Consider the following 21052-nt stretch of genomic DNA (forward strand, 5'->3'; position numbering starts at 1 on the left):
TGAACCACTTTCTGGACAGCCATCCCACCCCCATTACCTCCAGGAAGCTGCCATTGGCGTAATGTAGTATGCTTCATATGTGAACTACCCCTCGCAGGACTTGCAATGTACAGAAGGTTTGAATGAGCCTGCAGCATGGCACGACCCTTCTGCTCCAAATATTCCCTCAGCCTGTAACTTAAACGTAAATGTAGATGCAGCTCATGGTTCTGCCTCGGTTTCCTGATCTCTCTTCAACTCTGCATTCTTGCCTCAACCCCCAGCCTCCAGCCATGTGTAACGCTGTCTGCGCAGGCGTCTTGTGAGCTGGTTTGGAAAACTGCTCCAACTCAGACCTAACCTAGTTAAATACCAAAATTAATTAGTTTGTTTATTAGTGATTATAAGAGCTCCCTTCCTTCTACCCCCTCTGAAACTAGGACTCAAATAATTTCTACTCCCCTAAAAGAAAGGCTAGGAATGCATGCCTCTCTCAAACTCCCACGCTGCCACTGGAAAATGTGAAGGACTCGGGAGAAGCTGTGCACAGGACGGAGCACACTCCTTACGCTGCAGCCCTGCCACTTCCCCCACTCATAGCTGGTTGCACCCCTCCTTCATGCCTACATTTCCCCTGCTCTCTCTTCTACCCACCTGTGCCTGCAAAAGGAACTCCACAATATAAAGGCTTACCCATAAAGATATGCAGATTTTTTAGGCATTAATGTAAATATATCTCTGTCCTTAGACTCAGATTGTAACTGAATATGCCTCTATAAAATAGTAAAGCTTTGGCCATGTTATTTATAATATTTGACTTTTATAAATACATTGCCTTATTACCAGGTCATTTGTTAAGACCAATCCCCACCCCAATACACAATTAGAACTTGAAGCACAGCTTTTAATATTGTGTTTAAACCGCTTACTGTGTGTTTTCATTAATAACATCCAAGACCTAGAGTACAGCTATAGTCTATAGTCTAATAGTCTCATTTTTAGCTAGCCAAATCTGTATGCTAAAAATCGAAAGTAAAACTTAATACATATGCATGATTTCCTACTTTTCCACATTGCAGGCAGACACCTTCCCAAATACATGCACCTGTGTATTGGTGAAAAAGCCATTTGCACCAAAGTCTTTGTTACGAGTTTTGAGAGCAGGATGAGGCCTGATGTATGGTGTTTGAACAGTTACAAACCACATGCTATACTAACAGGCGGAGGCGTTTACAAGACTACGCTCCAGGGTGACAAATAGTCACTGTGCTGTTCACAGTGCTTAAGCAGTCACAAAAATCCTGCATCAGATGTGGCTCCTTTCCCTTTTCCTTCACACTCCATTTTTCCTGACGCAAATCCAATTTTTTTCTCTTGACCTTCAGCACTGCTGATAAACTCAGCTTACTGGGCCTGGATATTTTTTTAATAATTATGCATCGGTTCTGTATAGCTCTTTCCATCTGTTTTTCTTCCACCTTTCCTTTTGTAAGAATTTAAGGGACAAATCCAATTTCCAAATACTACAGAGGTTCAACTTTGTGTAAAAACTTGCTGCCAAATCAATGTGTAGGTACCAATCAGGAATACTGTGGCAGTGGGAAACATTGACTTGAACTAATTTTTTCAAGTTCTGTCCCATCAAATCCTTTTCCAGAGGTTACTTGGACATTATGCTGCTGGTGTCATCATGTATGAAATCATAGACTCATTTAGGTTGGAAAAGACCTTTAAGATCATCGAGTCCAAAAGATCTATGTCCTATGGAAACATCCCACAGACGTGTGTTCTAGTACCAGGGACAAAATATAGATGAGTTGTAACACGTAAGCACAGAAATGTAGTGATAGTAGAGGGGCAGCATGAAGGCCAGAACACCAACAGAAAGCTTTTATAGTCACAGTGGGATACTGGTACTGCATTCTGGATACTAGGTTGGATTTCACATTCCCAACCATTCTGGGGAATATATTTAAAAAAAACCCCAAACATTCATGAGCTGAACGTAAATAATCTTTCAAGGGATAGACTTCAGTACTTAACATAAATACAGAATTAAAAAAGGCTTTTATTGAGGAAAGGTTATGATGTAGAAGGTCTATATGTAACACTGTGTACTACATTTTCAGTTTCTCTAACCATTCTTGAAATACCCAGTGGAATGAGCAGCTGCCTATAGAACAAGGAAGCTTGAAAAATTATCTATCCATTATCATTAACGAGTCACCACAGTTTAAGGGAGAAGGGCAGATTCAGAGCTGAAGAACAATGAACCGTAGCAACTGCAAATACGATTCATGGCCTAGTTCTTGGCAGCCACATACTGACCACTTCAGAACAGCTTTTTTTTGCCTATTTTGAAAAATAATTCCACATATAGACCAATGAGGTAGTCATCAGTGGTAAAATCAGTGTAATCAGTGGTAAAAGATTGCCTAAGATCAGAGATTTGGGAATCTCACTCGAAGGAGACAGTCTGAAAAAAAAGGCCTTATACATGTGGTTTCTACCTTCACAGTAGTTTTTGTATGAAGAATGGGTGGAACTTAAAGAGCTTCTTCTGTACTAATGTTGCGTTCTTGGATAAAGCCAATAGTTAATGATGTTAGAACTTAATCACTAGAAATGCTGAATAAAAGAAAAGTAGTTACGTTTTGGGGAGTGTTCTTTTGATTAAGGTGGAATGCGCCACACACTTAATTTAATGAGGTTAAAAAAGAGAGGGCTCCTGCTGTTGTCTTGAATATCACCACATTAATAAAGCCTCCCTTTGTGCTCGGTGATTATAACGTGCTGGGGCAGGGGGTGGGGGAGAGAGTATGTCTGCTTCGTGAAACAGCTGAATAGGCATCAGCTAACTTGTGGCATTTACAGCTAAAATAGCATCCAGGTGCTTCATCCATGTATGCTCTGTGTGCGTGTGTGTTTCTCAGAGAGAGAGAGACTGACTCACTGTTTTGACATCAGGGGTTTCATTGCGGTAGCTTTTGATTTACTGCACTTCCCTTTCAGCCTGGGTAACAGAATAGCTCCGAAATGGTATTTTTTCTGGTGAGATTAATCCTGCCTTGTTTACTAGAAGTTCTAAATAAAGCTATAATTAAGAACTGTATTCCTTATTTCATGATTCAAAGTTCAGTTGCATACACGTTTTAGGAAAAATAAGGAACAACCCATCGAAGAACAAGATACTAGCTCAAGACAGAAACAATATATTATGTGATAGCACCTACGAAAATACACAGTAAATAATATGAGTGTTGCTCATTTTTATGGTGCATATATACAGTGGTACTAGTTTTTTTTATTCCATAATCACTTTGGAAATAATGAGTAAACAATTTTTCTCAGTTTATTAATCTGATTTCATTTCAAAGAGCATAGCAGAGAACTGATTTTCTATTAAAAAGGTTAATTTGGGGAAAGTTAGGGCACTGGGAATTATATTGAGATAAGTTTACCTCTGAATGCACTACTTTGAATCTGGCCAAAGGCATATGTCACTCAAAATTCTTGTCTTAGCCAAGTTCTTGTTCAGTAGCCTTTGGGAAATAAATCGGTGGTCCTACTGTAACAAATTGTTGTCTGTTCCGTGTGTATCGATGCTTGCACTGGTAACCGTGTGTGGGACCTCTGTACAGAGGCCAACAGCTTGACAAGGAGAATCAGAAATTCTTCCCCAAGGAAAAATTCTATCCCAAAGAGGTAAATTAGGACCTTTACAGTGACTTCAGCAGTGGGAAACTGGTGTCACGCTGGCGAGAAGTTTTACGGGCTCTGAGGCCAACTTCATCTCTCAGCCAAGCTTTATTCCTAGGCGGTCTGATTTAACCCTTTTCCCCTGTAACCTTTTAACCCTGATGTAAAATCTTGAATGCAAAAATGTGTGTTAGGAGTCTCGTAGTTAAAACACAGCACTTCATGCTAATTGCTTTGATTGTATTTGTTACTAACCCTTCCCAAAGGCATATGCTGAAACTCTGTAACTCCCAACTGGAAATAATTTTCCCAAGGCAAGTTAAAGCCAGTACTCCGGGGAGCCACTTTCATGTTCTGCACACGTTTATTCATGCAGCCCCGAAGACACAGCTATGACACGTAAGAAGAGTCGAGGAGCATCTGCTTGTAGCGCATTTCAGACGGGTCCATATTCCACAGACCACTGAAATCGGGCATCGGAGCGGGTCGGATGAGGTTGCTGCACCACGAAGTGCAACAGCTCTTCACACAAACCCTCGGCCTACCGCACCCAGCCCCTTCACACTCCATTCGCCTTCTAGTGTCTCCTTTCAGCCCGGTAATTTTGCAGGAATAGTTCGACTTTTAATTCTAAGGACGCCTTTGGGGTGCGGGGCTGCCGGTGGCAGCGCGGCGCGCCCTGAGGGTGGGCGGCGGGAAGGCGCCAGGCCGCCCTGCGCCACCGCCCCCTTCCCCCTCACGCTGCTCCGTCCCGTCCCCCTGCCGGCGGCGAAACCCGCCTGGGCCCGGCCCGGCCAGCCCCGGGCAGCAGAGCTGCCGCGCCTCCGGAGCGGGAAATGAGAATGAGAAGCTGCGGGTCTGAACCCCCGCGACCGGCGTGACGGTACCCGCGGGCCGGCAGCCGGGACCCCACGCCGCACAGCGCCGCCCCCAGCCCAGCGGAACCCGCTCCTCAGGCCCCCCCTCCGCCGCCCGGGGAAAGGGCGGGAAAGGCGGGAACAAATCGGGGCGCAGCGGCAGGGCGGCGAAGGCGAGGCGGGGGAGAGGGCGGCGGCCCGAGCAGAGGGCCTGCCCCCGCTTCTCCTGCGGGGAGGGGGAGCGGCCGCTTCCCTCAGGGCGGGGAAGCAGGTGGCGGTGGCCGCCTCGCTGCCGCCTGCTGGGTCCTGCAGTTACTGACTAGAAATGTCAGAAGTGCTCTAATAAGTGTCTCGCGTGCGACTTAGGCAAGTCGTACACTCTGCTTTTATATTGAGAAATAGGATTTTGTCTTTTCCAGAAGCAATTTTAGACTTGTTCGTGCAGTTTCTGGTGCCGTACTGGTGTGCACCTGTCTTCTGATGAGCAAATTTAGCAGAAATTATCACAAACTTACACTGTTTATATTTATTCTTCTTGGGCGCCTTAGCAAGGCGTATCAATGGTTGTGCAGGCGTGATCAGTGCTTCCACAGAAAACTGTTTTAAGGCTGATTTTGAATGCTGATAAAGGAGCAACTTGCTAGAGATGTGTACGGTGGAAAACAGGCGGAGTCTCAAAAGTCCAAGGGGTTCCGCTGCTTTCCATCCATTAATCACTAGTACAACTTGAAAAAACGCTGACATTTTTTACACTGAGGGGTTTTTAATTGACTAATGAACAACAGGCACATCCCTAGCTCAGTGAAATTAGAGAACAGCCTTTTGCTGATCTGTGGAAGTGCTATATGAGGCGTGGGAAGAGGCAGGACCAGGGTGAAAATACAAATCTCGGGTGCACCATTGGTTGCAGCTGTATCTGTGTGGAGTATAAATACACGTATTAGTCTTAGTTCTTCTTTTCTTATGTCTTAGAATATTTAACACAATTTTGTTCTGAAGCTGTTGTGATTCACATAAGAGACGCTGGGACTATAACGTTTCTCTATGGATCAAGCAATTCTGCTGCTGCTGTTATTAAAATACTTATTTAAGGTAAAGAAAATATTTCATTTTCTGAAAGTGGATAGATACTTTAATTGAACGTTGAAAATTGATGTTTCATGATTTGGACTGCTTTTTTGTCATTCTAGCAGACACAGGGAGCTCTCAGTTGTTGCTATTGAACATTCTCAGTCTTCCTTCTATTTAAATTGTTGGAAGGTCTCTTGAGATCCCTAATCTGCTTTATTGCCTGCTCCTTCTGGTTTAGTGTTGTTCCCCAGAAGAAGTAACGGGCCCCAGAAACTTTAAGTCCTAAGCAAGGACAGCAATTGCTGTGTAAGTATTCACCTTTTGAACGCTGCATTGCAATGATGGAAATTCAAGATTCTCAGGTACCCAGCGGCACACTCTGTCTATGCCTTTAGGAAGTGTACTTGTGCAAGAGGTATTTTGCTTTCTGATCCAAAACTGCCATTTGTGGATTAGCCCTTTGGGTTTAATCTGGTGTTATTAAAAGAACCACATGTATCTTCCTGCTTACTGTTCTAATATACTTTGTAATAGTGTTCTCCGTATTTATCTGTAGTTAGAGTTTGTATGTGTGGGCTTTATTTTACATTTTGCTCGACATGCTTTGCTGCAAAGGTGATTTCAAACCTCTGTCCATTATTGGTACAAATACCACTCCCTTCCTTTGGAGAAGAGCGCTGTGTAGCTGGGGCGGTGCAGTGTTGCAATATACCTCCTGGTATGTTCCTTGAGAGTATCCAGATAGTGTGCAGTTGGGCTGGCCAACTTTGGGCTTGAGAACAGGTAGTTTTTGTGGAAGCCATAATGCATCAGTCTGTGATCTGCCTTAGTCAGGGATGTTCCCTGGCAGTTGCAGTGTGCTTGAGAGTGCCAGACTTTTAAGGCTGGTGGTGTGGGATGAAATAAGAACTTCAGCAAGTTCAGTATCTTGTCTCTAGCAGTGGCAAAAAGCAGTTCCTTGGGGATCTGTAAGAACAGCATAATATGAGAATTACCTTATCCTATGTTTGTTTCCCACCATTTGCAGCTTAAGAACTTCTTGAGACAGATGTAGTTACTGTGCATTTTGTGCAGTGTTGTTCTCTTCTGTGAATTTGTCTGGCCTCCTCTGAAGCCTATAGAAACTTTTAGTACTCATTTTAAGTTTTGTCAGATAAACTATTGTGTTAAGAACTGCCTCTTTTTGTCTGCTTTGAATCTGGATCATATCAGCTATGTTTCATCCTTCACAGTTCCTGTACTTGAAGAGAAAGTGAAAAAAATCAATCTCTGCTCACTTCTTCTGGCTACTTAAGATTTTATAGACCCCTGTTGTATTTCCCCTCAAGTGTCTCTTTTTCAGATTGAGAATCTTACTCGAGTCATATGTTGAGAAATAGTCGATAGTGGAAGTCAATACATGTTTGTTGTTTAGATCTCCTAGGTGGTATGTAGCTGAAGATAGATTTGAATCTTAGGTCAGATTTGAACCTTTGATCAGTTCAATTTTTTTTTTACCTTTCTGCAGTCTTTGGGTAAGGGTCTAAAAAGTACTGGCAAGGTGCTGGCAACAGAGAGACATTTTAAATCCTTCTCATCAGATATAAGTATAGTAAAATTCTGGTGTACGCTTGCTAATTTTGTTCTTGTTTCTAGGTCTAGGAGTATGTGTTTATATACAGTAAAATGGCATACACTATTGCTGCCAGTAGAAAATTATTAAACTTTAAAATTCAATTATTGACATACAATTTTAAAAATTATCTTTAAAACCAGATTTTCCTACCCTTTGTATTGTTTTGACTAGATTTTTTTTCAGTGAAGCCAGCTATACACCCATCAATTAAAAGCCTGCTGCTTTTCCTGGAAATGTCTAATATCCTTAAATGCTTTTGCATATGCCATCAAATTTCATCTAGTATGTCAATTCAGGGGCTACCAAGAGGTAGTATGTACCCTCTTATACAGGGTTTGTAGAGATTAACTGCTTTATAAACTTTATAAAGTTTATACTTTATAAAGTGTGATCTAAACCTTGAATATTAAGATCTTGATAGGTTTATAGTTATGTCAGTTTTTCATTAAAGGAAGCTACCTTAAACCAAACTGAATCCAAGAATATGTTGTGTTAACAAATAAAGAGCTGAGTGTTTTGTAATTTTATGTTTGGGGTTTTTTGGGTGTGTGTATGTTGTGGTTTAGCCGGCAACTCACCCCCCCCCAGTCGCTCACTCACTCCCCCACCAGTGGGGCAGGGAAGAGAATCACCTCAAGCACAGCTAATTCCCTTAGATACTGGATGCCTTGCTCCATAGTTGTCCATTTTCCTAGGTGGTATGTAACATCTTCTTTGAAGGGATACCTTTCCTTCACTCCGGACAGGAGTCACCTCCAGAGGCTGAGGGCTTGCGTCCCTTTTCCAATTGCTTTGTCAATGTCCCCTTCCCCAGAAAGGGATCCCAGTTGTTTGGCTTCTTTTCCCTCTAGTTCCAGGCTACTGGCCCCATTATCCCAGCATCGGAGCAGCCAGGTGACAATGCGCTCACCTGAATGACGGCTGAAATCTTTTCGCATATCTCACAACTCGCTCAAGGACAGGGATTGGGTGGTCTCCATTTCATTTATAACTTCTTCCTCCTCTCCTTGTGATGGCCCTGCTTCTTCATCATCCCGTTCTAAATAAGTTGATGTCCGCTTCCAATATTTCTTCTTGTGTATGAGGGTGACTGATACTGGCATGGCTTGATACTCTGAGTCAGCTCCAGTGCTTGTCCTGGGGGTTTGAGTGGCTGCAGTGCTTGTCCTGGGGGTTTGAGTGGCTGCAGTGCCTGTCACTTTGCCTTTCAATCCAGAGACCTTCTCTTCCCCTTGGGAGCACTGAATACTGTTGAGCAGAGCTCGGTATGCATGGGCCAGGCCCCAGCACACTGCAGTTTTCTGTGTCTCTCTGGAGTTCCCAGCATAACAACATACTTTCTCCAAATATTCTACTGGTTTTTCAGGATTCTGCACTTGTTCAGGGGTGAAACTCCAAAACACTGGGGTGCCCACTGCCCTAGGTATTTGCCCATGCTATCCCACCTGTCTGCCACTTGTAATTATCAAGCTTTGGGGCACATTTCTGGGTGATAATCTTAAGTTGCTTAGTCAAAACCAAAACAACATGCCCAAAAATTAACAATAAGTATATCTTAACTACCCAAGGATGTTCAAAATACAGAAAGGTTGTTGTAATAAAGGCAAAGACATCATAGAAGAAAGTTGCAAAGATACTATTCTGTATTTCCTCCATATAAAATTTCTCAGAGGAGGGGGCATAATTGCTAATTGCCTCAACAGGGTGGTATCCAAAATACAGTAACGGTTTCAGCAAAAACCCCAAACAGCAGATAAAGCTGAAAACAAGTGTTTGCATAACAAACCTCATAGGCAAAACATTACTAATCACAGCAGAACACAACAGACTAAACCAACAACAATCTTCGACACCAACTGCAAAAAGGACAACATGGTGCTGTGACCAGCAGCTGTTGTTATCTCAAACCCTCAAGCCCCATGTTGAGTGCCAAAAAAGACTGTCGTGGTTTTGCCGGTAACTCAGCCCCACACAGTCGCTCGCTCACTTCCCCCACCAGTGGGATGGGGGAGAGAATCAGAAGGGTAACGCTCATGGGTTGAGATAAGAACAGTTTAATTATTAAAGTAAAACAACAACAACAAAAAAACAATGGAAAGGAAAACAACAAGAGGTACAAAACCTGGGGGTGGGGGGGGAAGGGGAATGAACCACTGAAACAAACCACACATGACACAGCCACTCACTGCCCACCACCCTGACACCACTAGTCCCCCAGCCGCAACTGCCCCCATTAATGTACTGGTCACGGTGTCACATGGTATGGAATGAACATCCCATTGGCCAGTCGGGGTCAGCCGCCATGGCCCCGCCCCACCCCGCCCCCTGCCCACATGGCAGAGCGCGGGAAGCTGGAAAGGTCCCTGACCACCACAGCCACTACAGTGAAGAAAATTAACCCCTTCTCAGCCAAAACCTGCACAGTGTAGTACGTTGCTTTACAGGGTAACACGATGCAATAATGAAAATGCTAACTTTTATTTTAGCGTACTAGTGTTCCTACTCATGCCTTGATTTTTTGTTTTGTTTTTTTTGAACTACATTTTGAGTTTGTTGCTGAATAGTGGTTTGGTTTTTTTTTGTCATCCCAATTCATAAAGAAAATTAAAATGGAACTTAAAACACAGAAATGCAATCTTTTAATAAATGGTATGTGATAGGGGTTGGCATCACATGTCCCCATTTCTCTGAATTTTAGAGATGTGATTCAGGTTTATATCTTGTTAGATAGAAGCAACCTGTAAATTTCTGGTTCCAAATGACACTCAAACATAGAAGGAACCTGCTTCTGTGAACAGCTAAATTGAAGTCCCTCAAAGGAAGGTACAGTTATTAAAAAGGTAGTGTCAAAAATACGGAAGACTTGTGTCTAGAATGAGTTGACCTTTTAAGAAGTTGAAATGCTGAAAGAAGTTTGTACTGCTGTGCCTAAATTGGATTGGTAGGGAGGTGTTTAGTAAATTATTTCCTTACCTCTTGAATGTTGCTGTTTCTTACTCTGAGAGATTTGGAAGCTGTGAAAGTGATGCCGCTGTGGTCTTTACTATGTAATGTGACAATAGGACTGAGACCTCCACCTCCTGACTGACTGCTAACCGTGATTGCAAAACATACATCACAAGTGAAATCTCTGACCTCATTTCTGAAGTGATGGCAGATTTCTTTTTTTCTAGTAGGGTGTGTTTGGGTCAGCTGACGCGGTTTGGCCACCTCTGGAGAGAGAGAGAAAAACAGGACCTGAACCTGCAGAACTTGTAAAAAATGATTAAGCCTCTGTGTGTCACAGAGTAGGGCTGGTAATACTGGTCCATATAAAAACTGTTGCTAGCTGACAAATTCTAGGTAAAAGTAGTTAAAATTGACAGGGTTTAATTGTTTAGTTAGAGGTACATTTTCTGCATTTTCTACTAAGTTGCATTCGTGTGTGTTTCTCTTACAGGGTTCAAAGAGTCTAGACTGTGACCAAGTGAAAAAGCCTGCTAGAGCAGTTTTGATGGAGTGGACTGAACTGTCCAAAGGAGAAGATCCGGACTATTATATTGTAACATACCAGCGTGCAGATGCTTTCGGTCAAAAAGTATATTTCGTCAATCTAAGCGATAAGTAATTCCAAATGTATTTAAGCTGCAGATACCAGTAGTTAATAGCATTCTGTGTTTGTTTTTTTTAAAAAAAAAAAGCAATAATGTAAATTAGCAAATACAGAGAAAGTTTGGAAAAATGATACTGAATTCTGTAATTCGTGTTATTTATGTGCACTCTTACAGAGTCCTGTTCAAGCCAGTGCGATGTAAAAGACCCTAGGGTGTCCTGGTTGAATAAGGAGACATAGTCATATGCTCAAAGTTAAGAATGCATGTGCTGGCTTTGTCTGGGGTAGAGTTAATTTTCTTTACTGTAGCTGGTATAGTGCTGATGGCACATTGATGTTTTAGTTGTTGAACGTACTGTAGTGTGGAGGAGGAGTCCAGCTTCTCCAGAAGAGGCACAGACCCTACCCCCCAGATCTCTGTGGGAGGGCATTGTTCTTATTTTGAGCTCAGGATGTTCTGGAACTTAAAGAAAATAGGAGCATTTTAATATGAAGGTGTTAGTTTATAGTTTGATTTCTAAAATATTTTGGTATTTTGCATTGGGTATTTTGCAGTTTAACTGCGGCCTTGGGTTTGATATGCTGTAATATAAGCTACCCTTTTAAAAACTTCATTTATGAATTGCGTTTGTATTTCTTTAACTAGATCCAGAAATTCTTTTACCTTGCAGAACGTTAGAAACATTTCTAAAGTGGAACAGAAACCTGTCAGTACTACAATTCTGCTTGAGGAAAATGAGAAGTATGATATTACAATAGAATCCCTAAAAAACGGCCGAATCTTAAGTTTAAAATCATTTAAGACACGTAAGTAGCGTAGCACAAAAGTATTTTGGTATCATTATAGTTAGTCTAATATTGAAGATTAACAACATGGAATGAAAGGACTTTGTAATCTTAATTTTGTTAATTGCTTTAAAATAATTTATTGCATTACCTTTGTACACGTGACAAGCTCATACTGGCTTTGGAATGCAGTCTAGGATCTGAATACAAACAACTTAATTGGGAAAATACATAGTAAGTTGAAAACATTGCAGCAGCTGTTGACTCTCCTGTAAGTTAGTACGTTTAGCAAGCTACAGGAAATAATTCATGGTCATGCTACTAATGTGTTACTGTACTTGACATCTATTGCTTAACTGATATTCTAGCAACGTATGTACTTTTACAGTTAAACACTCCTTAAACTGTGCACTTAACTTTTTATTTCTGGTTGCTTCAGACATAAGTTTACATACCATGATGATAAAAAATTGCTCAGTAAGATATTTTCTGTTTTCACACTACCTTTCTTTCCCTACTGTGTGTATGCCTCCCTCAGCACTTCTTTTAAAAAAAATAAAAATTAATGCAGTAAAACTGTGAGCTAATTATTCTGTTGTGGTAAAGAGAGTATTTATTTTTGCTTGGTCTGCTAGGTGGAATTTCAGCAAATGACATCACAACATTTGTGACAGCTACTACAGTGTCTTTTAATTGGAGTGCAATGACTAAAGAAGTTTCAGTTTCAGTTTCATTGGATGAGACTTCTCGGGTTGTAAAAAACCCCAGCGGATTCTTTGTATGGAATAATTTGTCACCTGCCACCTTATATACATTTAAGTTTGTATTTGAGCAATTACATCTGGAATTTATAAATGTGTCTCAATCACTGGATGTTCAAGCTGAAACAGGTATGTGTTAGAGTTTCTTGTAGTCACAGTGTATGCAAGGAAGCACTGCATACTTTCTAGAAGAGTTCAGTGTAAATTGTAAAAAGTCTATTTTTTTTGCAATTTTTAATATATGTGGATTGTTTCATTTCTAGAAAGCTGAAAGAAATTGAATGTTAATGACATAGAAAGGTTATTTCGCATTAACATTTCTTAATATTTTTAGGAGCAAGAATTCAAATTTGTGCAAATATTTTAAGCTAACTACAGTTTTTGCAGTCTAAAATAGAGTCAAGTGAATGTTGAGGTTTGGCATTGTAATTATTTGAGTGTTTCAATGAAATGGCAGCGAAAATCCTGAATTTGGTAAGGATTTGGAACACTTTTTGCCAGCATTCAGAGTCATGGGTTTGTACTGCTGAGCGGCTAACCTAGCTACGCTGTTTTGTTAGAAGTGCTCTGAAGGAGGCAGGTTTCTGAGGATGTTATGGATTGATTGTGTAACTTAATTCCTTTAAATGTGCTACACTGATAATGCAACTTAAAATCTTTAAAAGTAAGAACACAAAAGAAGGTATGATTCAGTGAAGTAATTATTTTCCTAACCTCAGGAAACTATTAAAAAAAATGATCTATTAACTTCAATTTTAAAATTTAAAAAGAACTTTCAGAAACTAAGCTTAAAGAATTAATTGTTTTCTGGAGGAGGATAAAAATTAACGGATCTCTTTTTTTTCCTCAGTGGGTTGTAGCTGATACTCTTAATTCAGTCAGTCAGATTTTTTAAGACACTCAGGATTTTGAAGGCGGGTTGATTCACAATTACTGAATTTTTGGGGTTTGCAATTGTGAATGAATTAAATGCTATCATCATCAGAATATCTGTGTAATCGTAAAAAAAAATCCCAAACTGCACAACTGCCATAAATGGTACAGAATATCTTTAAAATCCTGTCCTTGTTCACCTCTAGGCACCTGTTCCCAAGGGTGGGTGGCATTCCAGAGCAGCTGCTATCGCATGGGTGAGGAGAGCAAGCCGTGGAAAGTGGCACAACAAATTTGTGAAACATCTTCACGAGGGGCGCATCTTCTTGACATAGGGAGTGAAGAAGAACATGATTTTATTTTGTCTTATCTCCAGACAATTAGTCACATAATCATGCTGTGGACGGGCCTTAATGACCTAAAGGTCAGTCTATTTTATCTTCTTTGCTATTACATCTATGGAAGCAGGAGAATTTTGAAATACAGAGACCAATTCTTTGGAATAAAAAGTGCTACGCAGTAGATCGTTTGGGGTTTTGTGTAGTTGTTAGTAGTTATAGGAGGAATCATTATTTCTTCCTGTTTGGAAATACTGAAAATATTTAGCAGGCTATAGCTGGGGGAAAAAAAAAGAACATAGTTTATACAGAACCTGTTAATTTTTTCTTTTTTTCTTTTTTTTGAGTACTTCATAGGGGTGTTTGTTGTTGTACCTGCAGGTGGTGCTGCATCACCAGATTTTAAATCTTATTCCATAGGTATGTTACTTACTATGGGTATCAAAGTCTGGGGTTGGCTTTCTCAGTTTTGATGCAGGTCTGAAATGTTGAGTGTTGAGCTTAGCACGGTCTGTCCAGTATGGGTGGGTGCTGGACAGGCCGGTAGAAGGAGGGATTGCAGCGAGGTATTTCTTGTAAAAAGTTTCCTGTTCCTCATATTTGGGATATGATGGTTCTTAATGCCAACTCTGCTGTTATTAAATGACTCACTGTGGTGTGGTGTGTGATTTGGGAACAGCTACAGAGAGAAATTGGTAAAGCTCTCAGAAAGATGGAGGCACTCTGCCAGAAATGTGGGATCTAGTCTTCCTGTGATTAGGCTTAGTGAAAACTTCTTTTGCGGTAAGTATCAGAAGGGCGGGAGGAAGCCACTGTTTTTTGGTTTGGAAAATCTACACTCTGAAATTTATTTTTAATACTGTTTTGGTCAAATTAATTTTAAAAGAAATGCGGTGAAAAACAGTGAAAGTAAACTTTATTTGTAAGGCCAGGAGGTAAGTGATAAACATGTCACAGACAGAAAATTTCTTTTTTGCGGACCCTGTTAAATGACTTAATGGGGCTACATAAACAAGTCAGAGTGGGATAACGTGCAAACTGAGGAAACACAAATCTGTCTAGGTTTGTGGTTAGAGAAGCACTCTAACCTTCCTAGTTAGTAAAGCACCAGTAATATAAGCATTTTACATGTAATATTGTTTTATGCATGAGATTTTAGAATTCTGTAATCTTTACACCACAGTAATATTAATTTTTACCAACTTGGTATTTTAGAAATAAGGTAGTATTTGTAAGAGGCTGCTAGAAATAGATGTCCCATTAAAGCATAATATTTTTGCAGATTGGAAAGAGTGCTGGAAACATTTTTTTTTTCCTTTTTAAACTGATTACACAGAAAAGAGTTAATTGCCACTTTGGAATTTGACTGTTAGTCAACTGTTTAATCATTGCATGCATTTTTATGTTTGTGGGAGTCTAGTCGGTTAAATGAACTAGATGAGTACCTTGCTTTAAGAGTAGCAAGGGTTTATTATAAAATTGCTTGTTTTTCAAGCACTCCTTTCCTAAATATTTGTATTTAATTAGCATGTTCAAGTACTGTATGAACATGTTACAGTCCTTCTAAGTGTCATCGTTGTCGTTTACTCTCATGAGAACTCCAAATTGTACTCGCACCGGATTGTACTTACCCCAGGAGTTCGAAGATCATGGGACATATACTAGGAATTGCAGGACTTGTTTAAAATCTGAGATAAAAAATACCATTCAGTTATTTTTGCTTTGGCTTTCATATTTGAACCATTAGGGAGTTAAATTTCTGGTTTCAAGTTTTTTTTTTTTCTCTCAGTACCTGTGGGACTTGAAATACTCTATGAAATTCAATGAAAGTTCAGAGTGTAACCTATTCAGAAGACTTCAGCAGCTTTAGGAAAAATGCCAAGTACTGTGACACTGACAAAAGTTAGTGACATTGTGAGCAGGATTAGTTCTGTAGCATTTGTATTCTCACAGTTTCTCCTTCTCTAACCCTATTTTGATCTGTATCTGCATTGACAAGGGTGAGCATTCTTGTGAAAGACAACCGGGACCCTGGAGATGTAGGTTAGTGCTTTGGGTAAGAGTGAATGGAGCTCTTTGGTGATACCCTCAGATCTGTCCTGACACTCTCTGCAATTCTTCAGAGTTAGGAAGAGACCGTTTACTGAGGCTTCGCTTATAGCCCTGCTACAGAGCTTTGGATCATAGAAGTATCTTGTGGCTTCCTGTGCTTTGTAGTTAAGTCTGGTGCCCGGGAAGGCCAGTGCAAGAAAAAGATATGCATTGGTCTACATAGTATTTTTGAAACAGCAGTCTAGACACACAACTCATCCTAAAAGTCAAGTTGAATTATTTCATACCACTGAAAATCTTTGCTCTCTTGGGAAAATGAAAGACATCACAGTATTGTATTTGATTTTTTTTTAAAATCAGCAGATGAATTTAAAAAATAGGCTTAGTCTCAACAAACATTTGTTGTTTTTCTCAGAGAAAGGGAAAAATTATTCTTTCCCCTCCCCCCTTTTGAATATCTTTAGTAAAATGGAAAAGCAATGGAAGTCTTAAAATTATGGTGGTACCTCAACGTTTCTCCTTTACAGTACTTAATCATTTCTTTACATTGTAGGACCACAGACTTGCTATGCCTGAAAGTGCTTGTGCTAGTATACCTCCTGAGAATGCTCCAACATCGTGCATAAGTGTGTTTGGGTTTATTATTGATCCCCTGTAGATGTTAGTATATGTTAGTGCAGTGCAGACTGAAACCTGTCTCCCCCTCCAGGGGTCTGTGAGCACATTCTACAAGCATCTTGCCTTCGAAATATCATGTTGCCCCAGTCTAGTATTTGTGGGGTTCTGTTGGAGAAACTGGAAGTACCTGAAAAGGTACTGGAAGTCAGGTGTGAGCGAGTGTCCTAACCGCTGACCTACCCACCGATGGGCGAAAGGGGAAAAGAGCGCTTCCTCTTCTGATTGTGAATCTAGCCCTGGATTTTTTTCAACTGAACTATTTTTGCTTTCAGACCGAATTAAGTAATATTTTTGCCTTTTTTTTTTTAAGTGAATAACATTTTTAGAAAATTATCCATCCGTGATTTTATTCGAGTATTTGATTAATAATGATTTTTAAAGGATTTTTTGTAATGATCAAACACTGTACATTAGCTTTATGTAGCTTTTATTATATTATTGCCTTGTAATCTATTCTAATAGAAGGGATAGATTTTTACACTGAAATATTTACTTCATTCAAAATGTTTCTATATAATTAATTTGTATAAATGAAGTATGTAAATGTTGGATGTTTAGGAGCTCCGCGTGCAGTGACAAAAACCGTAATAATTCATTAATATGTTGTAAAAATACATGGAATTTTTATTTCTTTTGGTTTTTTTTTTTTCTATGTAGGAAGAAGGTCAGCTCTTGTGGACAGATGGATCTCCTTATTGTCTAAAAGCTGGTATCTCAACTTTGTCAATGATACCAGAAAATGAAACTGACTGCTATGCCCTTCAGAGAGATCCCACCGGTCCCGACTATTTCTTCACAGGATTTTTCTGCTATATACAGCTACCATATATTTGTGAATATGAATGTAACTATATTTCTTCCAATCTTTTACATTTATTTTTTAAAAGCCTTCCCCCAATTATGTTTATCTTGAAGATACAACTATAATAAGTTTTTAATGATTTTAAACGATTTTTTCATTTTTGATGTTTTTTTTTCAGTACCTCTGCTACCAGAAAACTTCACGTTTAGTGTGCTTGATGTCAAGACAACTGAAGCTGTATTTATGTGGAGTGATATGGACATACGGCTTAAGTCAGGCTTTGCACTTATAATTAAGTATTATTTTGATCAGTGGAAGCCATACATTCTGAGCTTGCCTGTGAATACAACTCAAACAAAAATTGAACTGTTGTCTCCTGGCCTTTGCTATAGTTTTTTATTAGCAGCAAGGAACCCAGAAGGGGCACAGACTACCTTAAGTCCAATTCTGAAGGTAGAAACAAGTAAGTTACAAAAATAAATAGCAGTAATAACCAGATAACCATACACTTTTTTTTCCCTTTAATTGTGCTATTCCTTTTGTTGATATTTTGTTTGAAAATATAAGTAACCCTGAACATGAGTTCTGAATCCAGGATTGACCAGTTGGTGTAGTGGATTCCAGGGTCTTCATTTTGCTTTTGTGCTAAAATGCTGTATTAGGATTGATGTAGAAAAACCCAGGAATTTTCAGTGGCCGCAGGCAGAAAGCCAGCTACAAATTCTGCTTCGGTGAAGTATATTTTAAAAGCTTATTCTTACCATAATTTTACTCACAGAATTCCTACTGATGTCCAAAGGGAAAGCTAGATAACAAAGTTAGCAGTAAGGTATTTTTTTGGCTACGCTAATGAAATGCAGAATCATACATTCCAATCTGAAGCAAAAGATTTTATTGGAATAAACAGAGATATCCCTGTGTATCTGCAGTAAAGATTAAGACAAGCTTCACAGTTTAAAAATACTTTGTGTTTTGACCCACTGCATCATGCAGTATAACATAAGGAAAAATCATGTACAAATTAACTTGTGTTCTAGTAAAATCTAATTGAATGAAGCCAAAAGAAACCTGCCAGTTGTTAGAGATGGAAAATACCTTTGTACCTAAAGGTGATCAAATGGACACGTCCTCAAGGAAAAATTACTTCATGGACACAATTTTAGGTGCAGATTTTCTTTAGCTTCCTGTTTTTGTGGTACTGGGAAAATATCCAGATTTGCAAAAGTTAAACAAAACGTACTGCCCCAACATTTTTACCAATTCTGGCAAGGCAGTCCAAAGATGAGACAGATGTCCATTTTCTTGAAGTCAGAACAAAATACAGATTTTTCTTTAGGAGAAAGAACTGTTCATTTTCTCCAGAAAGTACATTTTGTACAGTTCACTTCTTCCTCTGTGTTGCTTTAGTGCACTTGAAAGTCCTCCCATCTCCTGTGCCTCCCAGCTTCCCTGCTCCCTAAGCTGATGGTTTGTTTTCTGTATATAAGACCTTGTAATGCAGGTTACCTCCATAATGGAGGAAAAATATTACTGCTTTCTTCTGTGAGAAGCGAATACACGTTTTACCTCAGAAATCAGCTTTTCAGCTGCAGCAGTGCTACCTACAGAAATATGATTGTCCAGGCAAGGAGAAATAGGATTATTTGCTAATTCTTAGAGTGGTGACTGAACTGTTGGAAGAGGTGTAGGAGACGTAATGAAGAACCATTTAAAAATGATTGATAGAAATAGTGTGCATTGAAAACTTACACTTCCTGAAATTCAGTAGATTTTGCCATTTAATTCATTAGGACCAGGTTTTAACCAACATGACTAATTCATACCATTTGTCTTAGATGATATTTCTGATCTGACTGAAGTACAAGAGAGAGGACCTAAGTGAGGAGACTGAATTCTACATAAAGAGCTGGGTGATTCAGAAAACCTCAATTAGTGAGAATATTCCCCTGTGTATCAATGTTAGACATGCAGTCAAAGTTGCTGTGTTTATTTTGCTCTAATGCTATTTAGCATTTAGCTTTTCAGGCTGTATTTGAAAAAAAAAATTAGTTACTGGTAAAACATGTCAGAAGCTATTATCCTATTTCTATTCCTGATTTTATTCAATAGGACCATTGCACTCCCAGAAGTTAGAGGCTACGTATGTTTCATCTGCAGAAATACATTTAAAGTGGAAGCCTCCACAGCATTCATCCAGTGCTTCTTTTCATTACTATGTTGTCAACGTTTTGGATACTGAGACCAACATTTGGGAACAGTTACCGGTTGAAAAAAGCAAGACTTCAATAGTAATAGGAAATCTAAAACCTTATCATCAGTATCAGGTGTATTTACAGAATGTAGCAGAAAAAGGAACTCTAAGCTGCCATGAAAAGCCTGTATTAATCACAACAGGTGATGTATCCATTTTCTGGAGGTTTTATTTGACTATAGAGAGTTTAAATTGAAAATACAAGGCATTAAAGTATTTTTAAGGCCATGTACAGATTGCAGTTTGTTGGAAGGTATTGGGGGAAAGTCAGGGGAGTTCTTTTCTATATTCTCTGTTTACTGATTCTAACCTTCTGGGCCTTTCAAAAGAGTGAATGCACCTATTCCCTTATTTATTTATTCACTTACTTAAGCGCATTAGTTGTGCTAAAGAAGTGACAACCTATTTGATAAATATTTATGGTTTGTATATTTAGTTTTAGCAAGGTAGAAACATTACCACAATGTCTCAAATTATATAGGTGAAGGCAGATTAATTTTTTTTCTTATCATAAACTGTGTGACTCAGATTGTGTCATGTTTGTTACTCCATATATATTCAACAGAACGGAATATACTTGTAAAATAAGTCCCTATTTGTTATGAGAAAACAGAAAGCAGAATCTGCCTGTAACAGGTAGTTGTCTACAAACTATTTTAAGAAATAATGAATTGAATTAGTAGTTTTAAAATAATGAAAATTTTAGAAGCAAAAATACACCAAAAGGCATCATTGGTAAGTGACTGTAAATTGATAGTAAGTTTGATCTGTGGTTTTATACTGACATCTTTCTCTTTGATCAAGCTGTCAGTCCACCTACAGCTGTTTATATTCGCCCAGAGGATGTACAAGAAGAGAGTGTAATCCTTCACTGGAAGCTGCCACACAAGGGTCAGGAATCCTACATTCAAGTGAAACCTAATGCAGACATAGATGAAACTAAGACATTTTTACTGAACAATACAGAAGAATTGAAGCTTGATCTCCTAATTCCTGGAATGACTTATGAAATAGCAGTGGCAAGTGTGAATAATGGAAATATGAGTGAACTGAAGACTGTTCAATGTACTTTAAGTAAGTCATCTTTTAACAGTGGAAACTACAGACTAAAATACACACAACATCAGGCTCGTTATTGTTACTGTCATCTAACAGACCTGGTAATCATGTTGGCTTGCTTAATATCCAAGGTTCAAAACTCTAGAATAAGAAATGTACTGATCCAATCCTAATTGTTAACGGCAAAGTAGATACTGGTAACTTGCAAAGAGGGTGCAGCCTTGGGAAGCATTTTGGTAGTACTGATAATTGTGATGAGGACCGTAGCTGGGAATCCTGTTCCGACTGACAGAAGAAATTGGATGAATCATTGATTTGCACTGAAATAGGAACATATTGGAATGGTTGAAACAGATTATTTATTTTTGGAGATGCATTAGTTGTTCTGTGAACTGTGAGAGAGAAATTACCTTCCTATTCATGAGAGGGTGCTGGGAAAGGACTTCAAGAGTTAGAAGTAGTAGTAGCTGAAAGGTAAAAGCTTTACACTGTTTATCAAAAGGTCTTTCCTGTTAGTCTTAGTTTACCAAGATGTTGAAATGCTTTTGGCACAGTATGATTTTTTTGCATATGTGAAAGGAATGGGCAGGATACACTTATACATGTGGTATGTAAAGGCTGCAGCTGTTGGGTTGTAGA

General features: G+C 39.4%; 1 protein-coding gene across 3 annotated transcripts in view; it reads left to right on the forward strand.

Annotated features, from left to right (window-relative positions):
* The first annotated feature begins 5491 nt into the window (after nucleotides 1-5491).
* Nucleotides 5492-21052, forward strand: part of PTPRQ (protein tyrosine phosphatase receptor type Q) — a 145119-nt gene continuing 129558 nt past the window's right edge. For all 3 annotated transcript variants that reach the window (XM_064450170.1, XM_064450180.1, XM_064450185.1), the window contains exons 1-9: nucleotides 5492-5627; nucleotides 10661-10798; nucleotides 11485-11620; nucleotides 12235-12489; nucleotides 13440-13657; nucleotides 16959-17145; nucleotides 17282-17566; nucleotides 19213-19497; nucleotides 20159-20428. In XM_064450170.1, the coding sequence (XP_064306240.1) occupies nucleotides 5580-5627; nucleotides 10661-10798; nucleotides 11485-11620; nucleotides 12235-12489; nucleotides 13440-13657; nucleotides 16959-17145; nucleotides 17282-17566; nucleotides 19213-19497; nucleotides 20159-20428 (1822 nt within the window). In that variant the 5' untranslated portion in view covers nucleotides 5492-5579. The remainder of the gene's footprint in view (nucleotides 5628-10660; nucleotides 10799-11484; nucleotides 11621-12234; nucleotides 12490-13439; nucleotides 13658-16958; nucleotides 17146-17281; nucleotides 17567-19212; nucleotides 19498-20158; nucleotides 20429-21052) is intronic.

The sequence above is a fragment of the Phalacrocorax carbo genome, chromosome 1 (genome assembly GCF_963921805.1).
Source record: "Phalacrocorax carbo chromosome 1, bPhaCar2.1, whole genome shotgun sequence".
NCBI classification, from domain to species: Eukaryota; Metazoa; Chordata; class Aves; order Suliformes; family Phalacrocoracidae; genus Phalacrocorax; species Phalacrocorax carbo.